The 11,445-nt window shown below is 41.2% G+C and overlaps 3 protein-coding genes across 3 annotated transcripts in view; all 3 read right to left on the bottom strand.

The window, feature by feature from the left end:
• Window positions 1–3,244, bottom strand: part of LOC106520727 (uncharacterized) — a 19,567-nt gene extending 16,323 nt beyond the window's left edge. Inside the window, exons 1-2 of the mRNA XM_014012951.1 lie at window positions 2,749–3,244; window positions 843–1,358 (exon numbers count right to left, since the gene is read on the bottom strand). Coding sequence (XP_013868405.1) covers window positions 843–1,358; window positions 2,749–2,989 — 757 coding nt within the window. The 5' untranslated portion in view covers window positions 2,990–3,244. The remainder of the gene's footprint in view (window positions 1–842; window positions 1,359–2,748) is intronic.
• Window positions 3,245–3,416: 172 nt separating this feature from the next.
• LOC106520772 (zinc finger protein 415) lies at window positions 3,417–5,974 on the bottom strand (the record flags this gene model as incomplete). The annotated part of the gene is given in 2 exon segments (XM_014013024.1): window positions 3,417–4,971; window positions 5,649–5,974. Coding segments are annotated over 2 exon segments (1,188 nt in total). The 3' UTR covers window positions 3,417–4,051.
• Window positions 5,975–6,553: 579 nt separating this feature from the next.
• Window positions 6,554–11,445, bottom strand: part of si:dkeyp-68b7.12 (rho GTPase-activating protein 30) — a gene marked incomplete in the record, with an annotated part of 18,623 nt that continues 13,731 nt past the window's right edge. The window contains 3 exon segments of the mRNA XM_014012996.1: window positions 6,554–8,486; window positions 10,164–10,768; window positions 10,856–11,109. Of these exon segments, the coding sequence (XP_013868450.1) occupies window positions 7,307–8,486; window positions 10,164–10,768; window positions 10,856–11,109 (2,039 nt within the window).

Genomic DNA, 11,445 nt, shown 5'->3' with positions numbered 1-11,445 from the left:
TTGTTAGTCACTATACGATAAATCAACTTCAGATTAATTAATTAATCAATAACTTGCATCCCTAATTTATACAGGAATGAAATTAACTTATATCAATCTACTCATATTCATGTAATTAAGCATTTTAATGATTTGGTCGATTAATCGAAAAAATAATCAATAGATTAATTACTAAAATAACCGTTAGTTGCAGCCCTAGTGGTATGCCAAGTTTCTTAAATAGAACGATGTTTTCTTTGATGTTTTGTATCTGAAGGGTAAGCATGTCTCAGGCAATTTAAAGGTCATAAAGGTAATGTGAACAGTTTAACAGACGTTTGCTCAACTTCAGACTGAATTCCAGTAATTATTAGAAACTACATCTGGCAGAGGAGGAGTTTGGAGTCTTGTCTTGGGGAGCAGAGTCGATAACAGGCCGGTCTTTTTAAAGTCTGACAGATAAACAGAGTTTTTAATCAAGACACTTCAAAGTCTCGTTTACTCTAAATCTGCGTGAAACCTGTTACTTTTCTCTACTGGGTGAGGAATGTCTCAGCCAGAGACACCCATCTGAGAACTGGACCAAGACTGGGGACAGAAATAACCTAAGGAGGACAGCTGTGTGTCAGCGACATGTGCTCCTTCACAATAAAAGACTCGTTTACAAATTAATTGTGATTTAGAGTGAGAGGGGGGTTTCATTCCAAATCTGAACCCTCCCTGCTGAAACAAGACAGTAAATAGGTAGAAATAAAAAGTTATTTTAAAATATATTTTCTGTCATTTTCTGACTGAAGTTACAAACTGATGCACTGCATTTTTTTTAAAATGACTGAAAAACTCAAGTTCTATCTTCTACTCACATCTTCTGTGAAGCTTCATGTGCTCCTTCAGGCTGCATTTCTGATTGAAGCGCCGGGCGCAGACCTCGCAGCGGTACGGTTTCTCGCCCGTGTGAATCCTCTTGTGCCTCTCGAGATGCCCGGCACGCTCGAAGCTTTTGCCGCAGTACGGACAGACGAACCGTTTCTTGAACATCAGCCTCTTCGCCGTCCTCCTCCGGACCGTGTTCCTGTACTGGCTGTGAGCCAACAGGCCACGGCTGAACGGGCTCTGCTGAAACCCTCCATCCAGAGGGGACTCAGAGAGGCACGACAGGGAGTTCTGTGCTAAMGTTAGGAAGCTGGAGTTGCTGCAGCCGCTCTCTTTCTGTGTTGCAGACCTCCATGGTCCCCCTTCATACAGAGACCCCTCTCCTGCCTGGTCCTTTAGTCYTCTGGGTTCTTCACCTCTCTCCTCCACGTGTTCACGTTTCACCTTCACCTCAGCTTCAGGCGGGACGATGAGGTTCCTCTCATCTGCAACTTCACTCTGGYTTTCTGCAGAAAACAAAAAATGATAAACTCTGATCAAAACCACTAAAAGTTTTTGTTTTTGTTTGGAGCCAAAAAGTTCCAGTTTTGTCTCAWYGGTTCCAGAAAACCTCAGGCTTGTCGATGTGTATTTTGGTGATCGAAACAGGACTATTTAGTGCAATCAGAAAAAATAAACTGGATGGCTTTCTGGCCTCCTTTTCGCCCATGCATTCTTCTGCATTCATGCAGTGCTTCTTGCGTCCATGTTCCAAAAGGTTGGCTACAGTCCTATAATGAGTCTAAGTGGTCAGAGGAGCATGAGGCTGCTTGGAGATGTTCTTGTAGCTTTTACTTTTAACATGGATCTCTACAATCTTCTTTCTGAGTTCCTCAGACAGCTCGTCTTTGTTTTTACTACTCTACAATTAGGGTTGGGTACCGAAACTCGGTTCCGGTATGGCACCGGGGCAAACATCAACGGTAGTACACAGACCAAAACACAACTTTAACTTCAGTGCCTCAAGGACAGCTGTTAATTTGAGGCCTCTTGTGTTCACTGTTAACAGTGACAGCCTCAGCACACAATCTCCACGGACTCTCTTGTACGCGGTTCGACTCGGCTCGGCCTCGGCCCTATGCGTCTCTCCAAGCGAGCTCCACAGCTGCGCTGTCTCAGAACCTCCTCTCTGGTGGTTCTAAGTGGGTAAAAGCGAGTACAGCACGCTTACRATTTTGACGCCAGCAGAATTCTGCTCGTGGATTAACTCTTGGATTGATTGACAGCAAATTTCCTCCTGGAGAGAGCCGCTTTTGTTTAGAAATATGAGCGCACTGCGCGATACGATAACATGGTGAAACTGACACACTTGGTTTGAATGAATGAGTGATTAACAATCTTCTGAAGACCTGCTAAATAGCATGGAAACGAGTAAAACATGCTGGATAGGGGCAATTGAGGACCAGGGTTGGGAATCACTAAACTATAAGATCAAACCATTAACAACTGAGCCAAGGGTAGGAAAATAAGCACCATCTTATCAGATCATTTACACCTCAAAACTCCAAAAATCACAACAGATTTATTCTGGAAACAAAAGGTTTTTTTTTTAGTAAAATTTGTTTAAAATGTCCATTTAATTTAAAGTCACTAATCAGTCTTCTGGTTTACGTTGTCGCTTTTTTATGGAAAATCTTTAAGATATATATTACACATTTATTGCAGAATTAATACAGCATGAGTGCTTAAAAACGTGGAGACTATTATTAGTAAGTATATGATGGGTGGGGACAAATAATCTTAGGCCCCTAAATCCCGTTCTGCTCTGGGCCCCCGTAAAACACTAGACCGGCTCTGGGCACCTGAATAAAAAGTGGATCAGGGGGTGTTTTTGGATCAGGATCAGGTGCAGCTCACCGTCTCTGCCGCGGTGGTGGTCCGGGCGCAGGGTCACCGCGTACCGAGCTGCTCTCAGCTCGTTATGCAGGACATCGACGGTGCTCTTCAGCCGCTTGATCTCGTCCTCCCGCTGGCACATCTCCAGCCGCAGCACCACCACACCTTCCTCCACAACTTTGGAGAGTTCCGCCACGGCTGCTTTGGCCAAGGCATCGATGACGGAGGCGATCTGAGAGCGCAAAGCGACGCCGCTCAACATGATGACAAAGTACTCAAACTCAGGAAAACGACGTCTACACTTTACAGCGACGAGAGCAGAGAAACCGTCCCGGGAGAGGTCGCTGAATAACGGTAACAGGCCGACGTTCGCCCGCCGGCTGCTTCATGTTGTAGCTTTTTCCATTTGGCTTTAAAAAGGCAGATATCATCAAGCACAAGTTAATTGGTACCATAAGAAAAGATAAACAAGGCTAGCTCTGGTTTTACGGAAGTGACGACACAGTACCGTAATACTGAAGAGAAGCGCAAGGCTGATTCAATGAAAACTACCATTATCAGAACAGCCAATCCCCAAACGTCTTCGAGTCCCAACAGCCAATCACAGCAGACGTCCCGCCTACTCCGATCACTTTTAATCTTTCATTATAAGGTTAAAGGCGGACATAAAACAAGAAAATGTTCATGAATTTAAGATTTTTTTTAAAGAATTTGAAAATTTATTAAAAAGCAGGCAAAGCAAATACAGACATAGTTTAAAATGCACCACAAAAGCTTCAATGATCTCCCCACAAAAAAAATTATTTTTAATTTATAGCTAAGTTATATATAAAATAACTTCAGCAAACGTAAAACATAAAACCAGCAAATATAGTAAATTTGTAATATTTTGCTAATACAAATGTAAAGTGTTTTGTATCTGTTTGTTTATTTAAAAAACAACATAACATGATGAAATCTGTTTGACAACTAATTTTCCTTGCTTATACTCTAATAAAAACATGACATTTGTTTAAAAAAAACATCAAAAAGATAATAAAATGACTGCACAAAAACAAATCCAGGAGCAGACATACCTTAGATCTGAATGTGCACAAGATAATTCCAAAATAAACTCCTAAATAAATGTTTGCAAACAGTTTTGGAGTGTATATATACAGTAAATGCACARCATATTTTAATGAGATAAAACAGCTAAATGCTTGTCTAATTAAAATGTAATTTTAAAAAGTTTAAAATATACAAACAAGAATGTATTTGTTAAAAAGAAGTGGCTTTAAACAGAAATAAAGTCAGTGTTGGGACTTTTCAGTGCTGAGCAGCGCTACCTCCCCAGCAGGTGAACGTCTTCATGTAACCTGAGCTTTGCCTGCAGGCCGAAGCTTTTATCGCACTGCTTGGCTCGGCTGTGGAAGCGCTCGTGTCTCAGGCAGTTGTCCCGTCTGGAGAACCTTTTGCCGCAGACCCTGCAGCTGAACGGCCTCTCGCCCGTGTGCACTCTCTGGTGCGTCTTCAGCCGGGTCTTCTGGGTGAAAAACTTCCCGCATTCCAGGCACCTGAAGGGTTTCAGGGCGTGGTGAGCGGTCTTGTGGTGCTCCAGCTGAGACAGGTACGTGAAGCCCTTGTTGCACACGGAGCAGATGAAGAGTTTCATGTTCGTCAGCCTTTTGCCTTTCGAGCTGATGGTGAATTTGTTGCCCTGTTCGCTGYTTGAGCCTCCCGCTGTGGATCTCTGAGGCAGAGCTGCTGATGGCCCCGCCCACTGCGAAGCAGGCTCATCCTGAAGGACCGCAGGGCGTGAATCATAACTAACTGTGGAAGTATTTTCCACACTTACAGGGTGAATTCTCTCCTCTACTTTCACTGGAACAGGTAAACAACCATCAGCTAATTCAACTCTTGGAGATGATAAAGAATTATAAGAGCTTAGTGCGTCTCTGCAGGCAGAATACGGCTCGAGGCTTGACGAGAAAATCTGTGCGTGTCGCTGCAACGGAGCAGAACCGTTCTCAAATACACCACAAGCAGGCCAGACAGAGTCGCCTTTACTTTCTGCAATCGAACAAACAACTTCCGTCTCCGTGTGATTTGTCGCTTCAGTGACGAGCAGCTCAGTTTCTGGTTCTTGTTTTACAGCTGGGCTGATGTTCTGGTTCTGGTCTTTTCCAATGAAGCCCTCGCAGAGTAAATCAGCTGGGTTTAGTTGAGGAAACGCCATGCCTTCTTCATGACCCTCATTTTGATCTGCAACCAAAATGAATCAAACTCACATGTAAAAACACAAATATTTATTTTAGCACAAAGCAACACCAAAACAAATCAGACAATTTAATGTCACTTGTCTCCAGTGAGGAAAAATATAATTCACTTCAGAGGTTTAATTTCTCATAAATTCACAAACAAATCTCAACCTGTTGATTTTACTAACCAACTTAATCCTGATTTTTTTCTCATTCTTTAGTTATTCTGAGTAAAAAGCATCAAATTAGCAGATTCTACAAGGCTTCATGATTTTATAAATTGGATTAATAAGTTGATCAAAAGGACACTTTAAATTCTGGACGTTGTTTTCCCTGAAGCCAGGGAGTGGTCTGTTGTAATTTTAGACCTTTTAATCAGAAAATATGAAAAATAATGAATTTGAACCTTAGCAATTATACCATAAGCTTTGTGTGAGCTGTTATGCTAAATGTTTAGCTGAASAAGAAGAAAACAGTGTATGTAAATTATGATCAAATTAAAAAAATCAATAAAACGATTTTGAAAGGAGACCAGTAGAAATATTTTTGAGGAGCTAACATAGGAAGAAAAGCATCTTGTTAATCAGAAAAATCATGTTACATATAGTTTTTTTATTTATTTTTTTCTAATGAGGTTTGGTGACAGGTCCTTCCAGCCAGATGTGCGGGTTGACTTCTTACCCCCCAGGAGTAGACTCCCTGCTCTTGTTTGCTCCTCCTCCTTCTCTGCAGCTCGTCTCGCTGCAGCTTCGTGAGCCTCGCAGAGTTCAGTCTCCATCACCTTCAGACTGCTCCGCAGCTCCTGGATCTCGCTGTCCCTCCGCTGCACCTCCAGGCGCAGGACCAAGGCGCCCYCCTCCACCAGCTTCGTGATTTCTGCCACCGCGGCTTTGGTCAGCACGTCCATGATGGCGGCTACCTGCGTACCGACACCGAAGGGGAACGACATCCCGCCGGGACACTTTTAAAAACTCAGCGGAGATGTTGTTCAGTCTCTTTAAAAGGTCGAAACAAAACACGAACTATCTAGCAGTGTAGTGTTGTATGGGCTTACTTCCGGTAAAACATTGGGAGCGGATGTGACGTTTGTGATTAACGTAAAACACCTACTACATGCGAACTAAAAATCTTTTTGCTTCTGTTTTAGTTGATACTGTCATTCTCATCTCATTTGGAAGTGTGTGCTGAAACTTATTTTTAAACTTAATGAAAGCGGAACACTAATGAAGCTAATATGCTAGCTATAGCCAGAATTCTAGCAAAATGCTAGTTAAAAGATAAAACTAGCTAAAGGCTAACTGAAATCTAAAAGTAGCAACTTTCCTAGAAGCTATTAGTAGCAGAATGGTAGCTAAAAAGTTACAAGATGCTAGCTAAAAATAGCAGGATGGTAGCTAATAAGTAAAAGTAGCAAATTCTAGCAAAAAGTAGCATAAGAAAACAGCTGATTTTAATGACAACAATGTTTTTTAAGGAATTGGAGATGCTGATGTAATTTTATGGAGAAAACTTTAGTAAATAAAGTATGAAGTAGTTAGACTGTCAAAAACAAATACATAACAAAAACACCTCCATCAATACAGATATTATTTTTCATCCAAAATTCAATTTATTCACGAACCACATTCTTATCATTCCTATTGTTTATGTACACATACTCTGTATACAAAAAATAATAATAAAATTCTGTCATTAGACAAGTGCAAACATTTAATGTCAGGATCCAGATTTGAGAATAAACTTTAGATTTTCTGATCCAAAAAGTGGGAACAACACACAACAAATACGGAAGGAATGAGAAATTATTCAAGTGAGTTGTTCTTTTAATAAAAAGCTGTAAAAAAAAAAATCCTCATTTCATGAAACATTCGAGTTTTACATTTTTCTTTGCTTCATGCTTTCGCAGGAACAATAATTGAAGCGGTTCAGTTCAGCAAACTCAACACCATGCAACTGAACTAATTTATACTAAAATAAAAATCCTCAATTTTATTATGAAAATGCAGCCTTTTGTGAAACATGGTGAAATCTTGAACAGCAGAATTTGTTTAAATCATCACTTTTTACAGACTTTTAAAAAAATCTTTTCACCATACTGCGTTGAGTCAAAACCATYGATGAGAGAGAATAAACTCAGCTTTGTGATTTTTTTTTTAAATTTTTTAAACTTTAATATCAAAACATGGAGCAATGTGGAAAGGCCATAAAATGTAAAACTATTTATTCTGCCGTAGATAAAACAGCAGGAAAGGTCTTGGTGAAACAGTTTGACTGTAACAACATAATGCGTTATAATTCTAAAACGCGGATCACCTGGACGGAGTCTTTAACTCCGAACTTTACTTTCCTGACCCGTCTCCCTCCGCCTCGCCCTCTCGCCCTCGCTCTTTCTCTCTCCTCAAAGTTGCTATTGCGACCGCCTCGTCGAAGCACATGCTGAGGGGGCTGTTCCTGTTGGCGTCCCTCGTGGCGCCGTCGGCTCCGTCTCTCCTCCTCTCCCTGAGGAGGGCCGGCCTCTCCTTCCTCTCCGCGCCCTCGCCGTCCCCGTCCTGGGCCGGTTCCCCGTGTCGCTGGTCCTGCTCCGCGGGGACCCTCAGAGAGTTGTCCCTCCTCTCTCTTTGCTGCTGCTGCTGGCGGAGGTTCAGGGCGGTGATTCTGCAGTGCTGGGGCTTCGGAGGCACGATGGGCACGGCTTTGACTTGGTAAATCTTGGGTTGTTTGGACACGACCAGCTTCCTGCCGACGCCTCCTGAGCTGTTRTTTTCACACTTATCATCGTTCTCCTTTGCTTCCTGTCCATCAGCTGTGATCACCGGTGGCTGTTTATTCACCTGCGGTTGTGTTCTGCTTTCATCTCTCTGTGTGTCATCCTCCTCTTCTTCGTTTTTATGCTCAGATTCTTTCTCCTGGTTTGGTTTTTCTTCTGATTCCTCCCTTTCTTCTCTAAATTCTGTCTCGTTTGTCACTGCTTTATCCAACTCTGTTTGCTCTCCTGTAGCATCTGCTGTTTTCTCTTCTCCATCTTGAGTTACACCTGCCTCTGCATCATCATCATCGTCATTATCATCATCATCATCATCCCTCTGTTCCTCATCCTCTATCACTTCACAAACAACATCCTCAAGCTCACTCCAAATGTCACCGTTTGTCCCGGAGGTCCYGACGTCCTGGTGGTGGTTTTGGTCAGCTGCTTCTTCTTCGCTTCCCTGTCGGGGTTCCTCTAAAGYAGGCGGCTCACCGACATCACCAATTTCTGTTTCRTCTTCGCTGAAACAGCCTCCTGGATGTTGGGCTGGTGATAAAGTGTCTATTAGCTCAGTTTCTTTCCGCGAGGCACGTGGAGAATAAGGAGAACCGCTGGAAGCAGATTCAGCAGATTCCTCCACGTCCTCGGCCTCAGTTTCAGTGTTTGAGCGGTCGATGTCCTCGTCGCTCCGCTGCAGGACCGCCACACAGCAGCTTGGCGACGCCTCTGAGGTCGGAGGTTCGTCACTTTGTGCATCAGTGGTCGTTGCACAACTGAAATAACAAATAAATGAAGTTTAAACAGAAGCAGGAATACAAAATGAATAAAGTTAGGKTTAAAGTAAGGGCATGTTATTATAAAAGCAGTTGCAGTTTCCACACGTCATTTTGTTTTAATTTAAATTCACAACAAACTTGTCTTCCAGCAGGTGGTGCTGTTGCAGAAAACTATTTAGTTAGCGATATAAGATGTGCTGCATAAAGTGTTAAAAYTAGGTCAAAGTTGAGGAGTTTATTGCTAAAATAAATTGTATTGAAATGTTAAAGTAGGCTTACAGATTTCWTTTTAGTTTGTGCAAAAATTACCAGGGATACACTGGAAAATGTTGTACRTGCTGAAACAAAGGGAAATGTTCAGCTTTGAAAACCACAACCTGAACTTTCATAAAGTTTCACTATTGAGCAACTATTTTCTCAGGTATTCATGCTCAGTGTTTGAAAAAAATAGTTCCTGCAGTAAAAAAAACTCAGTACATTTAAATATCTTCTGGGAAAGTCAAAATTCATTATTTTATTTCTGATTTAATCCCCAACGATTCCTGTGAAAGTATCTGACTCTTCGTTCCCTTTTTTATTTTAGCTGCYTTTTAAAAGTATTGCTAATGCTATGAACAAGGCTACTAATGTAGCAATTAAAGTTTGTGAAAAAATAATGAAAACAAGAGAAACTGGCTAAAAGCTAAAATAGCTGAAGGCAAGCTGAATGATAAAAGTAGTGTGAGACTACTTAAAAGCAGCAAAAATTTAGCTAAAAGCTAAAATCACAAAACTATACCTAAAAATTAAAGTGGCAAAATGGTAGCTAAAAACTAAAGGTAGCAATAGGTTAACAAAAACAAATAAAAAGGCCAAATACAAGCTAAAATTAACAAAAGGATTTGCTAACCTTTTGCTACTTTCACCTTATAATTTGTCTTTTACTAATTTGTTTTTAACAGCTAAAATGACAAAAGGCTAGTTAAAACGGAGGTGACAAAAAGGTAGCTAAAAGCTAAAAGTAGCAATATGCTAACTGTTAACTGCTAACTACAAGCTAAAAATAGCAAAAGGATTTGCTAACATTTTTCAGCTTTCACCTTCTAATTTGTCCTTTGATAATTCAATACTTTAACTGCTAAAATGACAAAGTGTTAACTAAAACTGAGGTGACAAAAAGGTACCTAAATATTCTGCTTTCACCTTCTAATTAGTCTTTTATTAATTTGGTTTTTTAACAGCTAAAATGACAAAAAGCTAGCTAAACACTGAAGTGACAAAACGGTAGATAAAAGCTATAAAGTAATAAAAGGCTAAAAGTAATAAAAGGCTTTAAAAAGCTTTWAAAAAAATAGGACAGTTGCTAAAAGTGGCAGAATGGTACTTGAGAAAGTGAAAATAGCAAAAGCACCTAAAAAAATTTAAAATAGCATAAAAAGATCAAAACTAAAGAGATCTCAGTGTGTTTCTTTGGGGAAAATATTTATATAAAGATTTTGAAAAGAGAGTTAAAGTTGCAAATGATATCTGTAAAAACAGAAAAACAGACAGCWGCTGAGCCGAATTATCTTTCAGATTCTTCAAGTTGCTGTTTAACAAAATAATGAAGTGAATTTAAATGTGTTCTTTGTGACAAAATAATCTTAAATTAGATATTTATAAATTAGATATATCTATAACTAGATATTTTTTTACCTTTGTGTGTTGTTTTCCATTTGATCTCCTTCAGGATGAACCTCGTCGTCGTCTTTCTTTGCCATCTGCTCTTCTTCCAGTCCATCTTCATCACATCCTCCTCCTCCTCCTTCCACATCTGCAGCTTCTGTTTCTTCACAATCAGAAGCTTCGAGGTCCGGCGACTTGGAGGGCTTTATTTCAGGACTCGGTAAGTCCTGCCCAGGCTCTGGGCCAGGACTGGAACAGAGACCGAGGTTTCCCTCGTCCTCCTTACAGCCGGACAAAGTGCTCAAGAAGAAATCTGTCGGGAGGCTCCTAAAGAACATGGTCTCATCGTCACTGCTGCTGTAACCGTTTTCATCGCTCCCCACCTCCGAGGGTTCCTCCTCGGAGCTGGACTGGTCCGGACCCTCTATGGGGGAGGTCATGTAGGGCAAGCTGAGGGATTTAGTGTGTCGACTGTTCAGGTCGAGGCTGAGGGGTCTGCGTGGACTGGACTCCGTGGGACTCAGGGTGGGCTCGTGCGGACTCAGCAAAGCGAGCRTTTGGGGCGAGTGCGACTGATTCATGATTTCGTACTCGTCGTCCGAGTGACCGGGAGGCTCGACGGAGAACTCGTTCACCTGGGAGGTAAAAAAAAAAAAGCTAAATTTATTTTTAAACATTCGCCACCTTCAAATCTCATCTTCTTCTACAGACAAATGGCCCACCTGATAGGACACGCTGCAGTCCATGTGGTCCATAACGCTGCAGTCCATCCGGTCCAGGAAGTCAAAGTTGTCCTCGATGTAGCCGGACAGCTTGTGGTCGTCCTCCACCTCAGTCGAGTTCAGTAAGTCGGCGGGACGGACCGCGATGTCGGCTCCAGGATGTGACCCTTCTGTTGGCTGCTGATCTGTCGACTCTGTTCCCGCCATCACTGTGAAACGTTCACAGGCCGGATCAGAATTATTGCTGAACATTTCTGGAAAACAACAATAACACTTAGAAATTAAAATGAATAAATTATATTGTTACTGACATATCTACTTAATCTGTTGGTTAGATTTTTGAAAACAACTGTTAAATGTGTTGCAGCCATTTTCAAGAAGTCTTCTCTGTAATCCTTTTCTGTGTGGAGGACCGAAACTGACATAATTAGAAATAAACGCAGAAATATATAAATGGACCGATAAATAAATAAATACACTTAAAATGCACCAATTAAATTTAAAAAAGGAGAATTTTACCTTGTTTTACAATTTAATTGATCATTAAATTTCTTTGCCAGCTTATATATTTTAGAGCATAATTTACATTT

The sequence above is a fragment of the Austrofundulus limnaeus genome, unplaced genomic scaffold (assembly GCF_001266775.1).
Source record: "Austrofundulus limnaeus strain Quisiro unplaced genomic scaffold, Austrofundulus_limnaeus-1.0 Scaffold97, whole genome shotgun sequence".
NCBI classification, from domain to species: domain Eukaryota; kingdom Metazoa; phylum Chordata; class Actinopteri; order Cyprinodontiformes; family Rivulidae; genus Austrofundulus; species Austrofundulus limnaeus.
The sequence above is the reverse complement of the archived record's forward strand: the minus strand, read 5'-3'. Positions and strand labels throughout refer to the sequence as shown.